The following is a 27,863-nucleotide window of genomic DNA, read 5'->3' on the forward strand; positions in this document are numbered from 1 at the left end:
ACTCGTTTTTGTCGTTCACTGAGTCATTTTTGTGTTACTGTCCGTTTATGCGCGAACTACGTGTATTTTAAGTTACTACTGAAATGCATTCCTTCCGCTAACACGCGAGGATTTTGTCGACTCTGCAACGTCAACTGAAAGGATGCTGATTAAGTGCTGAATAAACGTCTTGAAATGGCCCTTCGTGTTTCTGAAAACAGGAAATACAAGATATGTATATGCCTCTTCCGATTGGATCGCAGCCCTCATCGGTGCCATGGCAGCAGGAGTAAACGTGAGTTTATTGGCTGTTGCTTGAGAGGGGCGTGGCAGGACACTTGCCTGCTATCTAACAGCAAACTTTGTTAGCAGCCTGCTAACTTAGTTTTTGCGATGTTGTGAGACGCTGAAGTCAAACGCGGAAAAAAGTGAGAACGCTCTTTAGTGTGTATTCACTGTTACCATGTTGTTTATTGGGGATATTCGTCGCTGCAGCTGAGACTCGCGTCGGTAGTTCGGTGGTTATTAGCTAATGTTGTTGTAGCTGCTAGCTTACACTGGTAATGCGAGTACTGCAGGGGAAAGTTGAGGATGAGGAGAGCATTAGATCAAACGTGAGCTTTCATTTACAATAGTCTTTCTAGAAATTAAACAAATGTGAGAATGCAGTGCTCTAGAAATGAACGTAAGCTATTGTGTTGTAGGATGTCCTGCTTTGACAACGGAGAGGATGGGGATCTGTCTAAAAGGGCCAGCTCAGTAAGTAACATCAGCATACATCACAAATTGCAGCAAATAAAGAAGTCAGTCAGATCCCGCAATATATAGAGGTTACACGTGCAACATTGTCACTGATCTGACTGACTGATGTCTTTTTAGATGCTTGTATCCTGCAAAAATGAGTTTAAAACTCGGCTACAGCAGTTTGTGGAGGAGAGGATGCAAACCACAATGGTAAATGTTTTGTAAACATGACACTAACATCTTTGCGCTGAGCTGTGGTATGCTCCTATTTTCTGCTATTTTATTTTATTCATTATTCATGTTTATATGTCTGTGTGTTTATTTGTTGTATTTCTTCGTTTCAGATGAATATTTTCTCAGGAATAATATTCCCCTAGTAATAGTGTGTTACATAGATATAATTCTGTTTATTCTATGTAAAAATGGTGTTGACACATGGGAAAAATGTGATTATATGTGAGCATATACTGATACTGAGCTGTTGCATGACTGCTTGGTATGAAAGTAAATTCTTATGATCACATCAGGTTGTATATTCTACAGCTTACTGGTGTCCTGATTGGAGCTGCAGTCGCCGTGTCAATGATTGGGATTGTGGTGCTCTTTCTTTACAAGAAATACAAACATGCACGTGAGTCTCTTCATTCATTTTGAGGAAGTGCTTGTCTTGGGTCTGCAAGTTTCTCTGATGTTGTCACATTGTCTCTGTGTTTGAACTCGCTTAAAAGGTCAGCAACAGCCCGGTGTCCCACAGTATCGCTTCAGAAAACGAGACAAAGTGCTTTTCTATGGAAGGAAAATTATGCGCAAGGTGCTTGATCAATTTCTTTCCACACATCTTCATCCTTAAAGCAAATTTTAAATCCTGCCATTTTTTTCACCCACATCTTTCTGCCCTGAATCCTTTGTGATGAATATTTTTTTATTTTATTTATCTATTGTGTGTGGTTAGGAACTAGTTGCAGATTATAAACTCAATGAGTTTTGAGTTAATTCTAATTCTCCTGATCAATCAAGTTAAGCAAATGAGCTCTGTGATAATAAAACAGTGTTAATGTTAATAATGTTCATTGAGTTAAATGTATCAACGTAAATTCTTGCTTCTTGTCAGAAGTCGTGTCACGCTGGGACAAATTGTTTGATCTTCTGAGAATGGAAGGAATGTTATCAATTCCTTCAATTGTGTTATTAATAGGGTTTTGCATTAATGTTGTCTACTTTCACACACTTTTAATAAAAGGTACTTTTTTGGTTTTTATTGATAAACATTATTGTATTATTTATTCTTCTTCTTATTTTTGATCTTTAACAGGTCCAGACATTGTCATCCATTCCTCCTTCCAGCTCACCATCCATTTCCAAGCAACCACAGCGTGTTCGCAAAAGAACCAAAGTTTTGAGCATAGCTCGCAAGTACGAGTTTTTCATGAGAATAAATGAAAATACTACAACCTAAGGACACGTTGAGACGAATCAAAATGCTTTAAAAATATGAGTAACTGTTATTTTACTCTCAACAGATTTCTTCGAATCAGGAAGGATCCCCCGACTCTCCAACCCAAAGAACCACCGCCCTCTTTGCTGGAGGCAGATCTTACAGAGTTTGATGTTCAGAGTTCAAATTTGCCTTCAGAGGTGCTGTATATGCTGAAAAATGTCAGGTGCGTTCCAAAGAGCCAGACATTCTTTTCTTGGTGCTCAGTTCATGTTTTTCTTCACTTCTCTTCTTAACAGGGTCTTGGGTCATTTTGAGAAGCCTCTCTTCCTGGAATTGTGTCGCCACATGGTGTTCATTGAGCTGCAAGAAGGGGAAGGACTTTTCAGGCCTGGAGATGATGATGACAGCATCTATGTGGTCCAGGACGGTCGAGTGGAGCTCTGCATCCAAGATAATGTAAGTGTAGATGAGGCCTGTGGCCACAAGTTACCTGAGGCATGAAACTGATGACCATTAACGTGTAGGATGGCACAGAGCCGGTCGTAAAGGAGGTACACCCCGGAGACAGTGTCCATAGTTTGCTGAGTATCCTGGATATCATCACGGTATGTTCCTCACTGTTGTTACTGCCTCCGAGTCATTGTTCTTTTTTTTTCTTTTTTCTTTATTATTTAATTAATTTAGTTTTTGTTTTTTTTTTCCAAAATATATGCGCCCAGATCATGGATCCAAAGTTGTATTCACTGGCATTTTTGTGCCTTTTTCTTTTTGAATATTAATTGTAAGTCAGTCATCTGAAAACTCATCTAGTGTTTCTAATGCATCACAATGGGCCGTTTTTCCAGCTATGCTCTCATTTAATACGTTAATTCGTGATACTGGTAGAAAAAACGATCTCCATGGATTCATCAACTGCTCTCCCTGGTGGTCTTCAGAGGAAGTGTCGGAATGACACTCCTTTTCCCCAAAGACGAGCCGGTGTATACGGGTCATGTTTATATGGTCCCCAGTGTTCCATAACCTTCATCATTCCCTGTTCGTGTCTGCCAAATAATACATTTTGTGCATTCACATATAAATAAGTAAATAAATGTTCACATATAAATGCTTTAAACAGCTTTTTGAAATGCTTCTTTTTCGTGTGGAACAACTGGGAAGTTGGGAGTCCAGTTTGCGTTTTTCAAGTCAAATTATCTTTTCAGACCTGTGTCAACATGCACAGTTGAAGACTTGATATTTATATGAGTGATTCATACATTCTAATTTAGACTTGTAATAAATGATTCTGAAGACATGGCATCTTTGTTCTTCCCTGGCTAGCTCCACTATCATTTGTAAACCCTGAAAGGCATGACTCTTTGATTGTGAAATATGATATATGTTTATACCAACCTCACAGAGAAATGAAGTGCATCTTATAATCAAAATGTCTTCATGAGCTCTTCAAATCCCATCCACCAATTAATTTTTTTTCATATATACTACCACTATTACTACTACTACGACTGCTACTACTAATAATACTAAAACCAATAATCAAAATATATTAATCATAATAAATAATAACCTTCTTCTTTTCAAATGTTTAATTATGCCAGTGAAGATGTCCAGAAGTTTTTTTCTTTTTTTTTTATTTTTGTGTGTTTTTAAAAAAATCCTTTTTATCTTAACAACTCATTGCCAGGTCTTAAATGTTATTTTACCAATACACATGTTTTGCCTTTATTAGGGTTATCCAGCTCCTTATAAGACTGTTTCCACACGAGCTGCCACTCGCTCAACAATTTTACGTTTACCTGCATCAGCCTTTGAGTCTGTCTTCAGGAAATATCCAGAGACACTTGTGAGGGTCATTCAGGTGAGAATTAATTCCTCAAATTCCATTTGTACGTATTTAGAAATCTTCTGTTTTTCTTTACAGTATATACATATTTCAGTCTGTGTTTTCTGTGTAGATAATCATGGTTCGTCTCCAAAGAGTCACCTTCTTGGCTCTCCATAACTACCTGGGTCTTACAACAGAGCTCTTCAATCCGGTAAGTGCAGGTTTTTCCAGCAACAAAACGGCATCGGTACCAACAAGATCATTGGATCAGCAGCTTCTTAGCCAAAGGCCCATCACACTGCCATCTGAACTTTGTCGCTTGCAAGATAACACATTGGCTGTAAATACCACATGTGATAACAGGTCACCCCAACACTTGCATCACACTTATGGTGCCCGTCTCCAAAGATAGGATGTTGGATCAATATGCTCTTGTCTTGAGGTCAGCATTTCACTCACTGTAAATAGCGGTGTTTGCTTTGTAGGAAGAGCACATTGTTTAGATTGCTATAGTCGTTGGAAAGCATCTATGGAAGAGTGGACCCATGAGTACAAATTTTATGTAAACATGCAGCAGGAGTGTACATGTGTAAAACTGTATCTGTAACTACAATTACAGTACAAGGCAAAGCTCTGATGTTTGAGAAATTCACGTACACAGCATTTTCTTAGCATCTCATATTGAATAGAGAGGGAGTGCAATGTGGGGGTCCAACTCATGCTAAAACAGGGCATCCAGTGGCGGGCTGCAGAACGGCATCCTCAGGGCCACAAAAAGCCCATGTCCTGTGAGTTTTAGTCCCCTGGCTCAAAATCATGGAAGGAATACATGTTTGAAGTCCTACTACTTGGTGTCCCTTACTATATATCTCTAGCTAACTGACTCAGTGAATTATGTTTTGACAGAAATACTCTCAATCAATGCTCTGGTGCTTACTTTGCAGGAAAGTCAGGCGGTGCCCTTGACCAATGTGAACAATGTGATTGGAGATGCTAATTCTGGAAAGACAACACGTCGTTTACACTTCCAGGACGAGTCGCCAGCTGGTACCACAGAGTCTGCTACAGAGACAGGTCACAAGCATCTTCTAAATTTGTGCTTATTGGCGTGTTGACACTGACCCAGTCCTGCCATCCCATGTCTCATTGAACAGATGGCATGAAGGACAGCCCTCAGAACACATCCAGGAAACTGCGATCTGTTTCCATGCCTGCGGAGTGCACAGGTAGCTTCCATCAAATGGAATGCAGTTTATGATTAAGACCCGGCTGGTATTAATAGTCTTCTGTAATGTCCTGCAGCTAATGATTTGAATATGGCATGTGAACGCGCCCGGGTCACCATCGATGAGACTCCACCAAGCCCTGTGACTCCAAAAGTAAGAATCCACTCCAGCATTACACTGCATGCACTGCACAATGTAGGTATCCTCCATACAAAGTCTGTTGAATTCTGCAGTCCAGTTTGAAGAAGAGTGTGACGATGCAACATAAGCCCTCAGAGGTGTTTCACTATTCTGACATTGGAGGGCACTCTGACTCCGTCTACCTCAGCAAGAGCTGTGCCATTCTTCAGGCTGCCAAGAAAGACCTTCTGGGAATCATCCAGTTAGAGGTGAGACTTCTTTTTTTTTTTTTTTTTTATTTCATTTTGTTTTTATTTTGGTGATTACCTCATTATGAACACATTCAATATTTCTTTCAGGATCCCACACTGCTTGAGGGAAGGGTCACACTTCATCACGTCAAAGCAGGATCTGTAGTGGCTCGTCAAGGAGATCAGGTCAGGACATCATCTCACAATCAAATCATGTGTTTTGGTTTATCACTGATAGCTCATTCATACTTTACATGAAAGGTCATTCAATGTATTATTAACTCGACTTTTGCTGTAGTATAAAAGCAGCTTTTAGGATTACGTTTTGTCCATTGTACAAACTGTTCAGCATGATTGCAACTTGATTTATGAGGAACATTTCTGAGTGGCTTCTAATATTTTATTCTGGTCCTGATGGGATACTGTCAAGTGAAGAGTGACGAGTGTGTTAGTCAAAAGTACCAAGTCGTCATGTTGTTGAATTGAAAAATGCAACTGAAACGCATCGACATCAACCTGTAAAAAAAAAAAAAAAATCACATCTTTTTATTTTATTGTATTTTATTTTTTAACTCATTTTTAACACAAATTACGTGCTACAAGTACTCTGCAAAAAAGCAGGTCTTGGCTTCCTATATTGCTGATGCAAGCTTCGGCGCCAGTGAAGTCACTTCATTAGGTCTTAAGAACACGGCTTTTTGGTTTTTGGACCAGCTCCTCTGATGCGATACCACGATGTGAAAACAATGACAAAGTCTTTTTACAGTCCGCGTTCTATTCAGATTCTCTGAACGTCACAGTGACTGTACTTGAACTGCATTATAAAGATGTTATTTGGAAGGAGGAATAAAGCTGCACCTGTATATGCAGCGAACCCGCGAGGTGGGGAAGCACTGAAAAAATCACTCTGCAGTTCACGTGTGCCATGGCAATCTTTGTTTTGATAAGCTATCAAGCTTTCGACCCCGCGTCTCAGCAGTTGTACTTGTTCTGAATGCCTTTTGTTGTAATAATCCTATAAATCATGGGTCTCAAACTCGACTGACCGGGCACCAACAGAGGCAAAGTCTCTGATGCTCGGCCTCAGGCTTGTTGTCTTGTTGTGGTTTTTGCTGCATGTCATTGGTCTTTTTTTCCATTTTAACATATAATTAAATCCACATAAGTAGTAGTTCTGGATTTGTATTTAAAAACAAGTTCATGGTAAATCCACTTGTGTCAACAGGCGGCACTTGAAGATAATAAAATACCACTGGCAATGTAATGTTTTACTTAGTTATTCAGCGACCAAAGTGCTTTACACTAAGTCACCCAGTCACACACACACAATCATACACTGTCCTCAGTAGGTTCCAGCAAAGCGCACCATCTGAACCAACATGGTCACATTGAACTGGCAGCTTCTCAGTCACAGTGTCACCATACTACCACCTGAGCTTTATCACCTGCAAGATCGCACATTGTCTGTAAATACCACCTGAGACATGATAACAGGTCACCCCAACACTTGCACATCACACTCATGGTGCCCGTTTCCATTATAGGGTGTTATAGGGATCAATATGTTCTTGACTTGAAGTGTTCCTCAGCCTGCAGGTCTGAAAGGTTGTTCATCCGTATGAATGTCATCTAGTTGGACTGTCAAAGTAGTGCTTTGTAATAGTGGTAACAGTGACTTAATGACATGAATAGAATTTTACTTTCCACATGGTTTTGCGCTTTTCTAACGTAAAGCTCAGATGGCATAGGAATTCACTAATACAGTGTTTTCTAGGCATCTCACATTGAACAGAGAAGGGAATGCAATGAGGGGCCACACCCATGCTAAAACAGGGCATCCAGTAGCGGACTTTTGAACTGCATCATGATGACCACAAACGGACCATGGTCCACTAAACCAGAATGATTACTGTTCCCTTCACCAAAATCTTCCAGCTTCCCTGGTGGCAGCCTTGGCCCCTGTCCAAATACATAGCTCATATAGCACATAATCTCAGCATCCTACTTGACCCCTCACTTTCCTTTGACACACATATTAAAAACACAGTCCAGTCCTGGTTCCTTCAGTTGAGTATGATTTCTAAAATCTAACCCATGCTCTTACAGAGAAACTAATCCATGTGTTCATATTCTACCACCAGGACGACTGTAAGTCTCTCCTCACTGGCATCAACAAGTAATCTCTTTCACGCCTCCTTCTGGTTCAGAACTCTATGGCTATAACAGACAGCAGCAGACCACTCCAGTGTTACCTTCTCTGCACTGGCTCCCTGTCCACGACGTAGTCGACTTTATCATTTTATTGATAACTTTAAAAGCCCGTCTTGGACTGGCCTCCGACTACATTGTAGAACGTCTGACCCACTATGACTCAGTCGGGACCCTCAGATCCTCATGTGGGTCTCTGCTGGTTATCCTTAAGTCTAGATTTGAATTTAGAGTGTCACAGCCTTTTCTGTCAAGACTTCTCCACTCTGGAACAGTCTGCCGGAGGAGATCTGAAGCACAATGTGTATCACCTTTAAATCTCTGCTGAAAACTCACTTTGTAGGCTTGCATTTATCTAATATCCTCCTAACATTTCTTTAGTTTTCACTTTCTAAAGGCCCAGCTGTCCACCTTTGTGGCTAAGCAAATAAACACATTCTTTGCTGTTTTGCCTGTAAAGCACCTTGTGAACAGCTTTCTAAAAAGTGCTTTATAAATAATGTTTTGTTTTTCTTCTTCTTATATATTATTATTGTTGTTTTTGTTGTTGTTGTTTTTCTAAGAGAACATTTCTAATTTTACAATATTTTGCCAGTCAGAATATTTTCATAATTTTGTTACTGATTTTTTATTTGAAGTATGAATACTACTTTTTATACTGCTTTACATACTGTTTTTTTGTATTAAGTACACAGTCATAGCCATAAATATAGTGGTACTCATAATTAGTAGAACACTTTCATGTTTCGCTTTTCCGTTTTGGCCTTTAATTTTCATTTTGGTGTGTCCCTAATTAGAAAATGTTGGATGACATTGTGTCATTGTGTTTATGTTCATCTTAGTACAACAATAATATTTTGATGTTTTTTTTTTTGATGATTATCTTTTAGTTTGGTCAGTATCTGTGTTTGTTGAGTCTGGTGTTTGAGATATGCGACGTGAGGTGAATTTTTATTTTGTTTCTTCTGTCACTGTGTTGTTTTAGGAAGTGAGCATTCATTTTGTGATCTCTGGACTCCTCCACGTTTACCAGCGTATGATTGATCGTGAGGAAGACACACGTCTCTTTGTGACCCATCCAGGGGAGCTTGTTGGTCAACTTGCAGTCCTGACTGGAGAGCCCCTCATATTTACTGTCAGAGCTCAGCGAGACTGCAGCTTCCTGTCCATTTCTAAAACCCACTTTTATGAGTTAGTAACTCACAACATGGATTGATTTCTTACTGAGAATGTCATTCACATTTTGTCGGTCTCTACTCGGCAGGATCATGCGTGTGGAACCAAAGGTGGTCCTGAATGTTGCTCACACTGTGGTGAAGAGGATGTCCTCTTTTGTCAGACAAATAGATTTTGCCCTTGACTGGATGGCTGTGGAAGCTGGCCGAGCTGTTTACAGGTATTTTACTTTTTCTTTTTGATGTTCACTCTTAATGTTTTCTAAATTCTCTTTTTCAAATGCTTTGCATATTTTGCAGACAGGGAGAGAAGTCTGATAGCACCTTCATTGTGCTTAGTGGACGACTACGGTCTGTTATCATGAAAGAAGATGGAAAAAAGGAGCTGATTGGTGAATATGGACGCGGAGACCTGATTGGAGTGGTGTGTCCTTTCATGACAACGTGTAGAACTTTCCGTGACTTGATTGTCCTTTGTACATTATACATTTTGAAATCTTTGAACCCCTCCGTTCTTCAGGTGGAGGCTCTAACACATCAGAACAGGGCCACCACAGTTCACGCCGTCCGAGATTCTGAGCTGGCGAAGCTCCCTGAAGGAGCTCTGAGCTCGATCAAGAGGAAATTTCCACAGGTATGCAGTTGGATGGATCTTATGTATCAGATAATATTTTAGCTGCCCTGCTCTAAAGTATGGTATTTTTGTCTCTCAGGTTGTCACCAGGTTGATCCATTTACTTGGTCAGAAGATTCTCCAACAGGTTAACGGTCCTCTGACAGGTTGTCTATTCATGTCCTGATCAGTTTGTGGCATTTGTTTCAGTAGTGCTTCCCTTCCGCCTAAATATCTCTCATTCTTCATATCTATATGATGTTTCTAGCTCGGAGTTTGGCTCTCCACACCCCTGGTAGCAAATGGGATGCTGGAAATCAAGCCTCCAACCTTTCCACAGTAGCCGTCCTGCCCGTGTCTGAAGAAGTACCGCTTACTGCATTCACACTGGAGCTGCAGCATGCACTCCTTGCAATCGGTAATGGACACAAACATGTGCATCCAAGCAACTTAGTGACTGAAACTTTCAGTTCCTTTTAAATCCAAGATTATGTTTTTTTGCTTTGTTTACTCTGATGTTGGTTTGTATAAATAAAGTGGTCATGTAAGAACGTTTAGGTCTGATATCATGGTGTGTTGTCTCATATCAATACCATGACACTCTCTTCAGGTCCCACCCTACTTCTCACCAGTGATATCATTAAACAGCGTCTTGGAGCTGCAGCACTCGACAGGTATCATTTGTCAAAGCTGGCATTAATTTCACCAAAGAATTGACATTTTTCTTCCGTCACCCCTGGATGTCATGAGTTCTCTTGTTCTCCTTTTTTCAATAACTTCAAATTTACTTATATCTCCTGTGAGGTATGTAATACTGCGGCTCATTAATGAACTCATACTTTGTTTACAGTGTCCATGAGTACAGGCTGTCCAGCTGGCTGGGCCAACAGGAAGACATTCACCGCATCGTACTTTATCAGACCGACTACACACTGACGCCTTGGACTCAGCGCTGCATTCGCCAGGCGGACTGCATTATCATTGTGGGCCTTGGAGAGCAGGATCCGACTGTTGGGGGGGTGAGTTCTTGCAGATGGATGGCGGGTTGGAACTTAACTGAGCCTGGAGAAATGTTCTGCATGTTCAGTCAGTTTGAACTTTGTGCTGTGATGATCTTAGTTAGTATTCCTCCTTTGTGCAATTTGAACTTGAATATAATTAATTGATTTTCGGCTGAGTTAGTGTACAACTCTTCTACTGGTCATAAGTATTATCAGACTCATCCTGTGGAGGAAAAAGAAACAAAAAAAACAACACAGAGACCATCATATATACAACGGAGCGCATGTTCTTCAAGTATTACGTGACATATATAGGAAACTCAAACTCGCTACACTGCACTTGTTTCCACCGTCTGCATATCAGTTTTAGTGAGTTTAAAATGCCTCCACATCCATCCGCCTTGAATGCAAAGAATCTCTAGACTGACTACCTACCTGGTTTATTGATAAACCAAAGCCTTGTGTGTTCTCCACATCTCCATTTTTATTTACAAGACAGTCAGCAGTATTCTTCGGCATGGTTGAACACAAACATATTTTCAGAATGTATTCGTTTATCAACAGAAAGGAATACCATGATTTTTCAATTTATTTTAACTGTTTCGATTTTATAGCGGTCTCACATGTATTTCTGAGACAAAGTTTACAAGTTTCTGATAATTTAAGCCAAATTACTTCATTGTAGTTTGGGGAATTTAATAACAAATCTTATATTCTCTTCACATTTTGGAGCCATTTGTTTGTTTCTGCATTTAGTTTTTAGCCAACTTTTAAAAAACAGTGATCCATGGCTTCCTGTGACATTTGTTTCTATACAATCATACAGTTTTCTATATTTGTCAATAAAGGTGTCACAAGCATCACTTATTTTAATAGTAATAATACTACACAAAAAACTTCATAATGCTTTTTCCCCCCCATCTTCATTTTTCTAATTATTGGTTGGGCCCTCATGTATGTAACACGGCCTCGCTGGTAATGTAATGCACATGCTATGGAAATTGGAAACACTGCCACATGCAGTCAATACAATTTCCTTAACAAACACCCCTTTCCATATTTACATTTTCAATCCACAAAATGTACTTGAACCACTTTTCCTGTCAAAGTAAGTCTGAAGAAATTGAGTCTTATCAAACATTTCTAAAAGGTGTCTTTTTATTTATTTATTTATGATAGTACATTCATTTTTTTTGGTCTCTATGTTTGATCTATGATATGAAGCTTGGTCCTTATTGTTACAGTCCTGTGTTGTGATTACGCCCCCAGGTTTAGCCGGCTAAATGGCCAAACAGCCTGTGAACGAGTTGTGTTTGACCCCTGGTGTACAGCAGAGAAATGAGCAATGGGATGGTTATTGTGAAAGCGGGGAGGTGGGTGGTGTATTACCTGCTCATGAAAGAGAAGTAATTGTTTTCACTGGGGGAAAATGGTCACAGAGAAGAAAGGAATGTATCCTCATTTAACAAGAGATGATACGGAGAAATGGAAAGATGGATCAATATTGGCCGCAGCACGGGATGAGTCATTGCTCTCAGTAGAGGCACACGTGCACAAGCTTAGACACATGCATGCACACAAACACGCGCTCAATTTAGCTCCCACAGTCACAAAACCTTGAACATATTCTGTTGACCAAGGGGACGATTTGACCTTTTTTTAATTTCTAGGGCCCCTTTGTTTTAGAACCGCTGACACACAAACATTCTACTGTGACATATATACTGACATTATCACAAAGCAGTTGCTAGGTAATTATGTTTTGCACAAAAAGAACTCCAAGTCATTTTAATTTTGTGGTGTTAAAGTTCTAGTTAGTCATAATCGATCAGGTTTTAGAGACTTGTAATTCCAAAAAACGACAAACTGTTTGAAGCTTGGCTGGTATGTACAGAAGCCTGTTTCTGCAGTATTCAACGCATTCAGTGGGTATTTTTTCCAAACCAAAATCAGTTTCAAATGTTCTGAAACATTTGCTTGTTGGCTTCCCTCTAGCTGGAGCGTATGTTGGAAGGAAGTGCAGTGCGAGCCCAGAAGCAGCTGGTCCTGCTGCACAAAGAAGATGGCCCCCCACCAAAAGGAACTGTGGACTGGCTCAACATGCGCAGTTGGATTTCCAGACACCTTCACCTCTCGTGTCCAAGAAGGGTGTTTTCTAAGAGGAGCCTTCCCAAACTGGTAAACTCTATTAAATAACCAATATAAAAGTGTAATTTTGTTTCAGCTGGCCTAATTCATTTAATGTTTTGGCTTTGTTTTGATCGCTCATTATCTGCATTGTATTGCAGTTGGAACTCTATCAACGTGTGTTTGAAAAGCCTGCAGATCGCCATTCAGATTTTTCTCGTCTCGCTCGAGTGCTGACTGGCAATGCCATCGCTCTGGTTCTCGGAGGAGGAGGGGCCAGGTATGCAATGACATAACTTGCTTACCAGATTCTCGGTGTCAAGGGGGAAAAAAAAAATCTTAATTCCTTAGAATATTATTGGTCTGTGCCTCTCTGCTTCCTCATAAAATACCACTTTGGTTAAACTACGGTATCTTGTCTTCTTGGACTTACCTTAGCATTTGGTCTATAACACAGTAAATGCTGTCAATATGAAGCTGATGTTCAGGTAACTGCAATCAAAATATGGAAGAACCACAGTCCTAAAAATAATCACTATCACTATCTTGCATGAATCATAAGACCACAGTTGCAGCACCTCGTGGCAGTGCTCAGTCGTCTCAAAATCGCTGCATTTAGTACACTGCCATTAAGAAGGATTAAGCGCTTAACTATCCACTGCAAAATAGGGAGCAAGACGGGGATGAGTCGATACACTTCAAACAGCTCTGAAATGAAAAGAGATTTCAAGTAGTGAGAAGGCAGGGGATCAATTTGTGGCTGCCACTGTTAATATTGCACCTCCTCAACTTAATCAATGTTATGGTAACACAGCGTGCATATTTATGTTCTGATCAATACGTGTAACTCTGTTCCTTTGTATTTTTCTCCCTTGACCCTCAGGGGTTGTTCTCAGGTGGGAATAGTGCGTGCTCTCTGTGAGGCCGGCATCCCAGTGGACCTCATTGGTGGCACTTCAATTGGTTCCCTGATGGGGGCGCTGTATGCAGAGGACCGCAGCCACAGCAGGATGAGGATGAGAGCCAGAGAATGGGCGATGGTGAGTGACCGAGTCCTGTCTAAAAAAAGCTGCAATCCTTTTTCTTCTCCGTTGGGTTTAAAACAGTGTTTTCATCTTTTTCATATTACATCTTCATCTTCTTGATAAAAAAAAAAGTTTCTCTCTCTCTGTCTCTCTGTCTGTCTGTCTATCTGTCTATCTGTCTGTCTGTCTCTGTCTCTGTCTCTGTCTCTCTCTCTCTAACTGGTAGATTCCAAAAATGTAGAAGATGGCTACAGATTTATCTGTAATGCTGTAATATTCACCCATGCTAAGCAATTTCTCAAGCTGCTTAGAACAGTTGCACTCTTTCTCCCTGTAGTTATGTCTGATGTATGTGGTGCAACTTGATTAGATGTGCTACCCCGTGGTACTTTATAATTACATCTAATTATGCGAGAGGCTTTTTAGTTTCTTCAGTGCAGAGTTGGACTCATCATCGATGTCAATGTCAAGGGAGAAAGTGATCAGATCGGAAGGAAGCCAGGCAGTTACAGCACTTTACAGATACACAATTCAAGGATTTGCAATGATGGCAGCTGATGTTGCTGCGATGCTCCGATGAAATATTCCGAAATAAACTTTAGATAATATGAGGGAGGATGAAAGCCAAGGTGTTATTGTTATATTCTATATCCTACAAGACACAGGCAAGAGTTTGCTGATGAAGTAAGCTGCCTTTAAAATCATTACTACTTCAGTTATATTTGCATGTCTTTCAATATTTCCTCAGGAAATGACCTCTGTGTTTAAGAAGGTCCTGGACCTGACCTACCCCATCACCTCCATGTTCTCTGGTGCAGCCTTCAACTCCAGCATAAGCAATGTCTTTAAGAGCAAACAGATTGAGGTGAGAATTTTGTATAAACCGTTATAGATGCAGCGCTCATCTCCCTTGACGTGTTGTTGCTGCAGGATCTGTGGATTCCGTATTTTAATATTACTGCCGACATCTCTGCCTCAGCCATGAGAGTACACACCGATGGTAGGATAGATTTTGGAGCACTTTTGGAAAGCTGGAAAATGTGACTGAGGTTGTAATGTGTAGTTGATCTGCTTTTCTTTGAGGCTCTTTGTGGCGGTATGTCCGTGCCAGCATGTCTCTGTCTGGCTACCTGCCTCCCCTGTGTGACCCCAAAGATGGACACCTCCTGATGGATGGCGGCTATATCAACAACTTACCAGGTGAATCATAACACCTGCTATTATCACACCATCACTGTTAAACATTTATTTGGTTTTCATGCTCTGCAAAAGTCTTAAATCCATTACTTACTGCTTGTACCTGGGACCTTGTTCTTCTGGTCATGACCCAAAGTTCATGACCATAGGTGAAGGTGGGAACGCAGATTGAGCGGTAGATCCGATCCAGTATTGGTATCAAACTCTGATACCAACTTTGTTGACGGATCGGTAACTGCAGAGATGTTTTCAGCTGAAAACTCTTTACTGTCAGCTGCTCTGCGAGTTCACTGCAAATTTCCTGTACATTGGTGAGAGGCATAAGAGGTGGCTGTGGAGGTCCCTCACTCGTGTTGAAATAATATGTGCATATAAATATGTAAATTATTTTTAAACTGGGTGTCAAAGTGTTCATTTGCTATCAAGCCAAAATTACAATTCATAAATCAAGTCGTGATTTAAGTCTTCAATGTAGTGCTTTTTTTTATCTTAGTTTGTATAGACTGGATTTATTTTTAAATATACCTTCATTTGGTCAGTTATATTCTGAAAATAGCTCTTCTATATGTGTGTATTACTGAACTGTGTGGAAGGTGATTCCTGCAGTGGAGGACTGTGACGATGAATGCATTTGGAACTGCTGTGAATGGGGTGAAACAAGTGTTTGATATGTGTTTATTTGTTGCATACATCCCCCGTAATCTGCCTATAATATCTTTGTAATATTTGCTTTTGATTCTCAATTCATACGTGCTCTGCCAAGCCTTGATAGCGTCAGCGGGGAGAAAGGACTGTTGAAAGACAAAGCTGCCATTAGGGAAGGAGCAGAAGGTTTTGATGATAAAGTTTGTGAAGTGATTGAAAGGCCTTGTCTACCTGTCTCTTCCTTTTGAAGAATTGCTCTGTAATTTATTTCTCTATTTGTGGTTTGACCAAAGTTACCCGGTCAGGCATCGCTATTGAGACCCGCCATGGACATTATTATTCACCAGCACCAACGCACGTTAATGTCAAATATATTTGTCTCACCTTGTTGCACTTTTCATGACCTCTCCCAGCTGATGTGGCTCGCTCGATGGGGGCGAAGGTGGTCATCGCTATTGATGTGGGGAATCGGGATGAAACCAACCTTACTAATTACGGGGACTCGCTCTCCGGCTGGTGGCTGCTATGGAAACGCCTCAACCCGCTTGCGGAGAAAGTAAAGGTAACAAGTTGGCTCTTGTCTTAAGAGATGTGAGTGCTGTTAATGTAAATTATTGAATATTTGGAGGTGTCTCCATTCTGATATTGGATCTTTATTTTTGTGGTCCAGGTGTTGAACATGGCTGAGATCCAGACACGACTGGCTTACGTCTGCTGTGTCCGTCACCTGGAGTCTGTGAAGAACAGTGACTACTGCGAGTACATCAGGCCTCCGATCGATAGATACCGAACGCTGGAGTTTGGCAAGTTTGATGAGATAGCTGTACGTATGATGGATGGCTTTCTTTTTTAATTTGATCTTTAAAATTGTGATTTTTGATGAAATATCTGTGAATTTATATATACATAAATACATCTTCATTTAACCACTGCTTAGTCCTGTTTAATTGAAAATGTCATTGACTATAAAACACAGACAAATCATGTTCAATTGTTATGACTTGTGAAATGTTGTTTTAGTGTTATAGACAATTTTATAGAACAAATAAATCTCTGATCACTAAAAGCATTTTTGTTAAAAACACTGTCAAATGATGAGAGAAGCACTTGAGATCTCTGGCAAACCCTCAGTGCCTACTGATGATGTTTTATTTTTTTGTTGCTTGAAGTGTTTCACAATTCTGATATCTGGACTTCAGGAAGTGGGATACCAACACGGAAAGACTGTCTTTGACGTGTGGAGCCGCAGTGGAGTGGTGGAGAACATGCTGAGGGACAGACACCAGGAGGAGTTCCACAACACTCAAAGCAAGAACAACGTGAGACGCAGTTTTACTAGCAGCAACAAACTTATTACAAACCTGGATCCATACCTTACGAGCAAAGTCACTGTCCGTTATTTTATCACTGTAATGCAAGTTTTATTTCCCAAAACATAAATGCCTTATTACTCTTTCTACTGTCGCCTTTTAACTTGTATCAAGTACATTTTAGTTATATTAAATACACACAATTGGGAACACACACGGCTTTCATTGCATTGTCACACAACATTTTCATGTATGAAGAACAACAAAAATCAATTTAAAAGATCAAAGACAAGGCACCACCCTCATGTGTGCTCCACAACCAATAAACCAAGTGGCCACTTGAATCTCCATCTTATTTGGTCCAACCACTGTCCTTAGTTTGTTTGTGGTTCTTCTTATGAGAGCAGAGTTTGTGAAAGCAGGATTAATGATGTCTGCTGGATGAATTCTCAGTAATACACAAAGGACCATTGGTCTTACTAACCCGAGAAGAAATTTAAATGGAGGACGGAAGAGATGTTTAAGCGCAATCCTACAAAAAAGTTTTAAAAAAAAACAAGGCAGAGTGAATAAACAAGTGCCGTGATTGATGCCAAAAAGTCTTGGACGACTGCTGCACAGGAAAAAACGACAAATTAGGATTCTGGAGGAGAACTGAGCAGTGTTCTAGTCAGCTTAATTTAAACAGCATGACTTGGCTACAGTGGATAATTCTACTTCCACGCTGGCTTTTGTCATTTTGGTTTAAACAATGGCCATCTCACACACTGGCTTAATGAGTGCCTTTCTATTTTCAGATCCTAAAGTAGGAAGAGAGTCTTTTGGGGTGGTGAGAAACAATGCAGCATTTGTTTTGTGGATTGCAGAAGTAACACAATGCAACTGTAAAACTCTTTCTTACCACAAGAACTGTCTTCATTCTGCCCCGAAACACTGGAGTGACCATGATATGAGACTAAAGTAACGTGATATGAACCATCAATCTCACACACGTAGTTGACAGAAACAGCCCACCTTTTCTCTGTTTTTCCTGGCTGCTATTTATGGTGTCGACATGTTGGAACAGATAGTTTGTGTAGTTAAAGTGCTGTTTGCCTGCTGCTGCTGTTGTCAAGCTTCTGGGTAGACGGGATGTATTTATAGCTTAATGTTGCTAATGCGTCACACACCTACATCTGCCTTGTTCCAGGTGGTGACGTGTCCCAACGCTTCTTTCACTGACCTGGCGGAAATCGTGTCCCGCATCGAGCCTGTCAAACCTGCGCTGGTGGACGGTAAAACTGCTGCTCCACAGCTCTTACTGTTTGCAGCCCCTGCAATTATTGTCACACTATAAGCACTTTTTTTAAGCAACCACAGCATCTGAGCTGCACACTATGGCAGAGGGTATATTTCACCATTTTCTCCTCATCTTGTTCACTAGCATACATACACTGAGTATATCTGTGGGCTCAACAATGGCGCCTGCATGTGGGCCCCCTATGAGGTCATGTCAAAAGACTACTTTAGTTTAGAAGTGTAGCTACTGCGCCTGTTTTTCAGTGTATTTTTAGAAATCTTTTTGTCCTCAGGCTGTGCTCCAGGTGCTGTACAACCGAGCACCGAGAGAAGCAGCACTTCTATTTCAAGTGGCTGATGGATGACAAAGTTCCTCATTCAATCTTGAAAACCTTATTAGGTTTTTTAGAAATCACACTTCTTAGTCCAAAAAAAATAGTTTTTTATACTCTCTTTGGGGAACTGGCACAAACTGCTTCTACAGTCCTGCAGTCAGTCTTGAACCCTTGACCCCTTGCTTTCAGACTCAAGTGCAGGAAACGAACACTTCTGACTAGCGCTTATTAAACTGAGCCTGTTTATGAATCAGTGATATTCAATGTACAGCAAGTAGTTATTCCTCCTGTCGCGGATGCGATAGCGTTTAAAATGGGTGTCAGTTTTATTTAACCTTACTTTTTTGTAGAGTCTAAAACAAAACGCCAGTAAACACTGGTGCTTTAAGCACATCTAACTGTACTGTATCTGTGTAGACCCTGGAGTAAACCTTTGGAATGTGACACCCTTACAATGTGTTCAATGAACAGATCTAGTCAACAGGACAACACATTGTTTCTGTGTTTCAATGTTTTCTCAGCAAGCCAACTCATTATTAATGCATGTTAAGAAAAAAAAACCATTCAAGCACATTGTCAGCATTTTTTTCAGCCACTTCTGTGAACTTTTGGTTTCACCCACCGGTTTCACTCCTTTGTCACCCTCTTTGTTTCCTTTCCTCACCTTCTTCCCGTCAGAGGAGTCAGACAACCACACTGACTATGACGAGGAGGCAGTAGAGAGCGCTCTGTCTGACACGGAGGTGTGTGGCCACTATGGAGACCACACAGAGGGGGAGGAGACGGCTGACACGGTGCGAGTCTCTGCTCACTTCTGGGGAAGCTGCCTCTTTTCACAGTTGAACCCGCTTTTGTGTTTTCTGATTCTCCAACGTATCAAATGCTTTTAAAAGTGGACTTTCTCTGGAGCAAGTTTTCAGTTAGACCATAAAATAAGTTATAGAAAGTGTCATCAAATTTACTTCTTCTGTAGTCGGCGTTGTGGTGCGAAAAGTCAATTGTATAAATACTATTATTACTTTGAATTGAGTTAATAATTTGCCATTCTAAGTGTGTGTTGCTGAGAACTAACACTGACTTTCTTTGACTCAGGATGAAGAGCTAGAGGGACGACGTCAGCACAGACTCGCTAAACTCTCCAGCGGCGACACTGTGGCCAGTGCTCCACACGATGCTTTCCTGGACGCCTTATCAAGCCAGAAGCCCCTCTTAGAATAATCTGTAAACTTGTTCCGATGCACAGGTGGTGGCAGGTGAACGTTCTTACTTTCCAGTCCGCCTCTATTCAAAAAGTGGTCATCACCAAACTTGTACTTACAAGCACTCGCGAGCCTTTCTCTCATATTGAGATTTACCTTTTCTTTTCCAAGCCAAAAAAAATGATAATAATAAAGAACATGGCCAGCTGTTCTGTTCATCTCCAAAACGCTGATGTATTTCCAGCATATTCCATTGCGTTTCACATCACTCCATCCCTGTTTAGTTCACAATCCTAAGCTTGTCAAGGTGTCCTCTATAATGAGGACAATATAACGTCAGACTAAGTGCAGTCAGGCTACATTTAGCTCCGAGTGCTTCTTGCACAGCATCCCCGGGTGCAGATGGCAAACTGCTGATTCTCACCCAGACCCAGGACTGGAACTCTAGCCCAGACTCGCTGATGATTTAGATTTGGTTTTCATACCAGGCCAACAATGAAAAATACAGTTGTTATTTGAACTTGACTGCAGGTAGTGGAAGTCTTCGCCGAGCAACTGTATTTCCCGCTGCAAATACGGGTGTGCGCTGACGCAGTAAAGACAAATTGAACCAATAAGATTGCTTCTGACGCACTTTTAGTGAATGATGATGTCGTTTTATTTTTAGCAAATAATGTTTTCAAAAATGTATTTTAAAAATGGAACTACCTTCCAGTGCATGTTTGACTCCCTGTCAAAACTCATATTCACTTGATGAGTGAAGTGTAGATTAATTCAGAGACCCTGGTTCTCATCCGGAACAGGTCAAAATAATGGGTTCGTAGAGTTCCTAATGTTGGGGGGTGGGATGCTGTGCAAGCGCAGTTGGACACTTTTATCATTATCGAACATGACTTGCTCTGACCATGTAAGAAAGACAAAATGTCTTGCCGTTCACTGTTACAGTAGCGTGGCCAAGTAGTCCAGCAAAACCAAACAGTTGTGTGCAGTTCTCTCATGTTTTTTTAAGCATGGGATGCTTCCTAACCAAGTGCTCCTTGTACACACTGCTCATTCATTCATGTTTACTATACATAAGCATGTTCCGCCAGTCCGAGAGAGAACGCTGAGAACAGCTCAAAGCACAGCCATTCTTCACGTTTACGTACCCTTCAAAGTGCATTCTGAAGTTCTTCTTCAAAGCCTGTCTGAGTGTCTCACTCGGATCAGTGATCTGTGCAATACTCATCAAACAGTTTGATGCTTTAGGTGTTATAAACTCGGTGATGAGCAGAGACTCATCCCTGCTGTAAGAGGCGAGTGTGGCCGTGACCTTCAGCCCAGGTCTGTCCTTTGCTCAAGAGAAATAAGGATTGCAAGGCGCTCTGAGGCATTTGTTTCCCTCTTGACTGCTGACTGAACCCCTCAACTCTCTCCCACCCCACAGTCATTTGTATCCACCCTGACCTCACATCTGTGTGCCTTCACCTTAGGAACTGATTCTGTGGTCCTTCACTGCAGGTGAACAAAGGCTGAGGCCATGAAACAGACCTGAATCATGAATATTCAATGACTCTAGCTTTACCATTTGTGCAAATAATGAGAATGTATCCAATGAATAACTATGCTTTTATCAGGGCTGTCCGTAGACCAAATATTTCATCTCGATTAATCACACTGAAGCTGAGTTAACTCACAGTTAATGGCAAATGAATCCCACATGTACAGGTTCGGAAGCTCTTGTCACTGAACTGCATTGTCAGGAAGTCATTGAGACTGAAGCGCGCGGCTGTTTGTGGAGCTGTAATGAAACAGCAACTGACAAGCAGCAGGTGGAACACGTGCTTCAACCGAAAACCTGGTACTTTATGTGTAGTCTGAACAATATTCTTGACTGTATCTGTTACGCTGGGTAGCACGAGGAAAGCAGTATGGTTCACGCTTGTGTTGAGGGCATCTTCCTTTATGTTACCTTTAGAACAGACATAAAATGTGTCATTCATGTGCCGTTAATCGTGAGTTAACTCAGCTCAACTGCGATTAATTGAGATTAAAAACCTATTGACTGCCATAGTTTTTTTATTTAGGGGCGGTTTCTGAATCACCAAACAATCATCTAGAAGCTAAAAAGTAGCAAAGTAAAAATCTATATCACCCAAATTGAAGTTAGCCAAAATCAACGGCAATATTTATTCACACTTGCACTTTATCATTTGTTGAAATTTTAAATCAAAATTTCAACTCCATGCTTCATGACATTTCCTTTTAGTTCTGTCTTTCATGCACGCATGTCATACTGCAATGTTGTCTGACACGTGGAGCAACATTTGAATCTGTGTGCAATTCTGTTAGGAATTGTGCTCCGTGTTAGGCCTCCTCCACATGAACGTGTCATGGCCTTCTGAATGATATTCTGACATTCCTGCCTCAAGTCGAGTTGCAGTCAGCGCACGTTTCAGCGTGTTAATGAGCTCTCCTCGTGAGTGTACTGGCCAGTGTATGCTGTCGCGGTTGTGTGCTTCCTGGTCAGCAACCACAGCAAAAAAAAAAAGGAAAAAAGCACAATGAATTGATGTTATTTGGCACAGTGGACTTTTTCGCTGCTTTATGAAAGAGGACATGGTAATGGAGGCTGATGTCACTGCTGGAGCTCAGCCAGGGTGCGTCGATACAACCTCAGACGACCTGCACCAGAGAGTCAAGCCTCGTGGCCTCATTCTGGCTGTTGACTTCAGAGATGACTGATGTGCCTGTAATGTTTCTTCTTACTAAATTCTTACTAATAAACTGCTCCTCTGTCCAGTTCCGTGTCCACTTCCTTCCTAAGTATTTTCTTTGTGGATGTTTGTAGCGATCGAAACCATCCAAGCGCCTCGACCAGGGAGGCTGGTCCCAGAGTTAGTTGTCTGAATGCAGCTCATGACGATTCAACCTGGGTATATTTTGCCTTTTTAATTGCTTTTGTTTCTAAACAAAAATGGAAGAACAAAAACAAGATTCTTCTGTTTTGTTTTGTCCTGTCCATCTCCAGGGAACTTCTGCCTCCGAAGGAGCTATTCTGTGAGCCACTATTGAGCCATACTTTGCTTTCATGAATGATCTTTTTAACCTACTATATATGTGCCTGTGTGGTTGGAATAAAAGCCTGACTTAAGGGTGTTCCAAAACCTTTGTGCCACCACTGTGGCCTAAATTTTGAATAGCAACAGAAATGAAATAAGAAAAGTAGAAGCCAAGTAAGTGCTGAGACTGGGGAGTCCTGTGTCTGCTGTTGCTTCGCTGCAGTTTTCTTTTTTTTTTTTTTTTTTTTTGGTAATGTGACCTTTCCCTCTTTGTGCCCCCCAGAGTCGAGGCTGTCTAGACAGCAGAGCAGAGCTGCTACGCCTCGATATAGAGTCATCTCATATGGATGTCTGACTTGGTCGCCATCCTTTTGGGGTCCACACCAGATGAGAGGTGCAGTCGCTCCAGAAACAAACTGCTTTTATTTTGACTTCTGAAACTCAGTCCTTCTGGATGTGACTGCAGGAGACAAGTCCTTACCTCCACTCCACACCAACCCCCCCACGTGACTGGCGTGTTTGTGTTTGATTAAACGCAGCGGTGAGGACAACAGCTTATTGTAAATGAAGACACACAGAGAGAGAGAGAGAGAGAGAGATGCGGCAAAGATTAATGCCCCTTATTGATGTGTCTTATAATGAGCTTTTTTCAATCTTCCTCCCCCCTCAGGGAGTACTGGCTCACGTCGGCTAATTAATGAGCGCACCGTGGGGAATTTGGGTCACGAGCAGGACCAGGGGAGAAAAGGCGTCGGCCAAAAGTGACACCGACCCAATCGATGGTGGTGTCTGAAGCGGAAAGGGTAACCGAGTTGAGGCTTCGCACCACTGCTCAGTAGTCCCACTCTGCACCAGAACCGAGAGCCGTTCGTGAGCACACAGAAGTGCGGCAGGTTTTCGGGGCTTTAGAACAGATGGATAGCTTGATTTGGAGAAGGTCAGCTGTAACAGTCCGGCGGTACCTTCCATATATATCCCCTGCTTTCTTGGATGGTTCATTTCTCCCGTTTTATGGCCTCCCATTCTTCTCCCTCTGCCCACAGGCGTCTGTGAAATGAGGCCAAAAAGGACTTTAACTGGTAAATGGGTCAAACTCATTTGTAGCTGCGGTGAAGGTACAGTAGCTGCAGAGATAGTTAACCTAGAGAGCGAACCTGTGCGAGCGCAGAGGACGCTCAACTCTTGCACAACTGATGAGAACATAGATTTTCGGCTGAAATGGAAGTACTCAGGGAATTGATGGCATAAATTGAATTGAATACATTCAATTCTAAAACAAAAAAGAAAGAAAAAAGGAAGCAGCAGCTGCTCCCAAGACACTTGTTCTTTAGCCAGAAACATAGTTGGGATGTGACTTCTAACAACCCAGCGGAGGCTCCTGCTTCTCCCAGATTTGTCCTCAGTGACATGGTCATTTCTGCAGCTGTCCCTCTGAGTTATTGTTCTGCAGGAGTTTCCCTCTGAAGTGGAGTTCTGATGTAGTGTTGCAGCTTCTTTCATTTCTGTCCCCGTCCAATACTTGTTTGATTAGAATGAAGTCACATTCTAGGAGAGAGTTTTACCCCCGTGGGCCATCGACGTCCCTGGAGAAGCCGTAGCAGATCAGTTGTAACAGGACGTTTCTGATCCTGCAGGAGTGGCTCCGTTTATTTCTCTCTGTCTCTCAGGATGCTGTGGCTACTGAGGGCTGAAGTTTATTTCCTCAGTCACAATGAGAGCGGAGTCACAGATGCTTGAACAAACCCTGATGAAGTCTGGATCAAACTACCTATAAATCAGTTTAGTTGAGTTTATTTGACTTTACATTGTGATGTTTGTTTTTATTGAGTGAAATGGTTAAGTCCACTTTGTTGATTTTTTTTTGTACCAGCGTGCTGTATTTATTGATCTTTATGTACATTTCATAGACATTAGTACTATTATATACCTCTATTTCCATTTAGCTCATGTTATTTCCTCATGTTGTATTTAACACTTTAGGTACATCATTATCCATACGTCCACTCACCCATCATCCATCCATCCATCCATCCATCATCCATCCATCCATCCATATATCCATCATCCATCCATCCATCATCCATCCATCCATCCACCCATCCATCCATCCATCCATCCATCATCCATCCATCCATCCATCCATCCATCCACCCATCCATCCATCCATCATCCATTCATCCACCCATCCATCCATCCATCCATCCATCCATCCATTCATCCACCCATCCATCCACCATCCATCCATCCACCCATCCATCCATCATCCATTCATCCACCCATCCATCCATCATCCATCCATCCACCCATCCATCCATCCATCCACCCATCCATATTTCCTTCCAGCCACACACCCATCCATCCATCCCCCCATCCATCCATTCTGCTATGATGGCGACAGGCCATCAATACTGGCGTTCATGGCGGAACAGTAAATGCCACTGCAGCTTTCACCGCAGTGGATTTTTTCCGACTGCCCCTGAGTGCATCAACTGCAATTTCCCTGGGATTTTTTTCACATTCCCAAAACCTCCGTCGCTGTGTTTTGACAATGCCTCTACCATGTCCCCAGGCACGGTGAAGCATCGACTGCAGTATGTGCTGTTGTGGACTGTCGGGGGAACAGGGAACAGAAGTGTTGCTCAGATTGAAGATATCTGGTTGTGTAAAGGAGTAACAACTTCAGGCTTTATATTGGCAACTTGGCTTGTTTGCCGGTGAAGATGTCGCCTGTCCAGTTTTGTGACTTTTAGAGGGTTTATTTAGATTTCCCCCAGATCTGTTCTTTTTAGAAGCAAGGCTTAGTCTTAGTTATATATTTATTCATATTAGTCATTCCAGAACTATATGAATTTGTCTTTAAATTTTATTTGAATGTTTATTCACAACTTTTTTGAAATTGTTATTATTTTCGTCACATTTAGTTATTAAATAAAAGAAATAATCTTATAGTTTCCGATATCTGATGGTAAACTTAACTTTTTTTTAAACCAAATATTTTTTCTAAATAATTTTCTTCTCACATACCGTGTTAAGAATCTCCCAGTAGACTTATTATTGTTTTGTTGTTTGACATGAGATTACTGCAAGTTCCTTTTTTCCCCTCAATGTTTGCTGATGTAAGAGAAACAAGCGTAGTTCAGTGTCTCATGGACTCTGTCCATGGTCTTCGATGAAGCTGCTGAACATTCTTCAATACATTAAACTCTTTTGACCCCACGTGGGAACTAGATCAAAAAGTCTTGTCAAGTGTTTCTCAGCGTGTTTGCTAATTATTGCAATTTAGCCTCCTGCTGCTTGAATGTCAAAACACAAAATCAAGAAGCTACTGCTCAAATAGAAAATAATGAAGATGGAACCTTTTCCTCGTTTGCACTGCAGGTGCCATCTAATGAGCGTGCAACCTAAGAAAATGTGATTTAAGGTGAACGATATTCACAGAAGCAGGAGGCGACTGATGCACCTCACTACCAACAATACAAATGTGAGACCCTCTCACAAACCTCTTCTATTCTAACCAAAACAAACGGTGTAAACAAACATTTGTGCCACGTCCGGTGACAACTGTCTTCATCTCCTCTCTTATTTAGATATTGCCAGCTCTATCACCTTCCAAATACCTGTCATCATCATCATCAACACTGAAAAACACCTGGAGATTCAAGGGCTGCAGCGTCTCACTCTCACCCAGCCGATTGGAAACAGCAGGTGTCAGAATGACGCTGCCCAAATGACGCCACCAGAGTTTGCAGCTGCAAAAAGAACACTTCCTCCCCAGGTACTGTACGAGCTGCAAAATGGCAGCATCTAGAAATAGTCCTGTTGACGTATGAAATAAGCAAAGAAAGAGCTGGGTGATGCCATAGGAACCTTGACTCCTGGTGCTTTTACATACTCTTGATGAACTTGTGTTGTGGATTGTGTGAATCCACTTTTTGTCAATGCAACAATGAATCTTGAGCCTGCTGTCTGGCACCCCGGCTGGACCACTCCAGTCTTCATTCTCTCACCTTGCTCCTCAAGTGTGGACAGCCTGACTCCATCCAAGCCAAGGTCCTCAGCCAGCAGCCAGGCAAGTGCTCCTTCATCACTGTCCTGGCCTCTCATCCACTCTCATTTCTGAGCTGCTCAGAGCGTCACCAACCCACCCCCTGATTCCTCCCCATTATATCCATGACGTTCCGCTCCCTCTGTAGATCTGCACATGAGTCACCCTCATGCGAAATATGCACTGAAGTCTGAGGTACATATGTAATCCTTGTTATTGCAGTACCATACAGGGTGTTCAACTCAAGTCTCTGGGGCCACACTGTCATTTTATGTGGACCATTGACTGGAAATTAAAGCACCAAAGTGATGTTTTCGTTTCTTCAATTACGTGTCGTGCAGTGGTGGTCATGTACACAAACTAGGATCTCGGTCCGGTCAGGACACGTCCTAATCTAAAAGATCTGAAGGCTTGGGGAAAAAAAAATCACTGAGAAAATGACCCCACTTTTTCCATCAACATAAACCTTAGCTTTATTGTCAAATATGCTACAGTACAAGACATATAGCATGGGTGAAATATCTGACCTTAACCTTAATTGTAGACTCACGTGGTTGAAGGTTTCAGCATTATTCTGCTGTTACTATTTTTATTTTTTTTTAAATTGAGAATGTTGTTTGTGAACGTTATTTTTTTTAATGCAAAAAATAGTGCACTTTAGAGGAAAAGACAAAAATTGTACCTGTGTCCTTTGATGTATGCTTTAAAACTAGGACTGAAATTTACACTTCTAATGTCTGACTTCAATGATCATCGAGTGGATGCAAGGTGTTTTAATGAAATATCGGGAAACTGATTCAGGGAGGAATGACTTTGTGTTATGAGGCAGTTGGTGGTGTTAAGGTGCAACTCTTGAGTGTGTTAAGCCAAATAGCCATGTGGACAATTGCAAGTCTTGAAAACTGTGATCAGATTCAGCCCACTTGTCTGGAGTTACAGCGTTTGTTAAAGAAGCCGGTGGAGCCTACCTGGATTTAGAATTCCGTGATCTTGTGCGATGGACTTGGACAGCACTAAACTGGTGGCAAATGAGAAGCTTTGGCCCCTTGCCCATCGAGACCTCTGGCCACAATTAGTGAGG

The 27,863-nt window shown here is 41.4% G+C and overlaps 1 protein-coding gene across 1 annotated transcript; it reads left to right on the plus strand.

Moving 5' to 3' along the window:
• The first annotated feature begins 527 nt into the window (after positions 1–527).
• Positions 528–22,467, plus strand: pnpla7a (patatin-like phospholipase domain containing 7a). Its single transcript, XM_053844938.1, has 36 exons — positions 528–593; positions 684–738; positions 859–933; positions 1,267–1,354; positions 1,452–1,534; positions 2,036–2,136; positions 2,244–2,384; positions 2,458–2,617; positions 2,686–2,766; positions 3,891–4,019; positions 4,117–4,197; positions 4,931–5,060; positions 5,141–5,212; positions 5,289–5,365; positions 5,446–5,601; positions 5,692–5,769; positions 8,777–8,982; positions 9,056–9,187; positions 9,267–9,390; positions 9,487–9,600; positions 9,680–9,746; positions 9,848–9,997; positions 10,190–10,253; positions 10,430–10,598; positions 12,576–12,758; positions 12,869–12,987; positions 13,591–13,747; positions 14,481–14,597; positions 14,663–14,732; positions 14,816–14,932; positions 15,988–16,136; positions 16,245–16,397; positions 16,774–16,893; positions 18,074–18,158; positions 19,176–19,291; positions 19,590–22,467. The coding sequence occupies exons 1-36, from the start codon at positions 571–573 to the stop codon at positions 19,713–19,715; spliced, it is 4,068 nt and encodes a 1,355-aa protein (XP_053700913.1). The 5' UTR covers positions 528–570; the 3' UTR covers positions 19,716–22,467.
• Positions 22,468–27,863: the final 5,396 nt, after the last annotated feature.

The sequence above is a fragment of the Synchiropus splendidus genome, chromosome 1 (assembly GCF_027744825.2).
Source record: "Synchiropus splendidus isolate RoL2022-P1 chromosome 1, RoL_Sspl_1.0, whole genome shotgun sequence".
Lineage (NCBI taxonomy): Eukaryota > Metazoa > Chordata > Actinopteri > Syngnathiformes > Callionymidae > Synchiropus > Synchiropus splendidus.

Bases quoted from the DNA above. Each gene is read 5' to 3' on its own strand.
- pnpla7a (XM_053844938.1), top strand. From the start codon at position 571: ATGAGGAGAGCATTAGATCAAAC. The intron at 5,366-5,445 runs GTAAGAATCCAC...TGAATTCTGCAG, and splicing joins CAAGCCCTGTGACTCCAAAA to TCCAGTTTGAAGAAGAGTGT. The intron at 16,894-18,073 runs GTGAGACGCAGT...GCCTTGTTCCAG, and splicing joins ACACTCAAAGCAAGAACAAC to GTGGTGACGTGTCCCAACGC.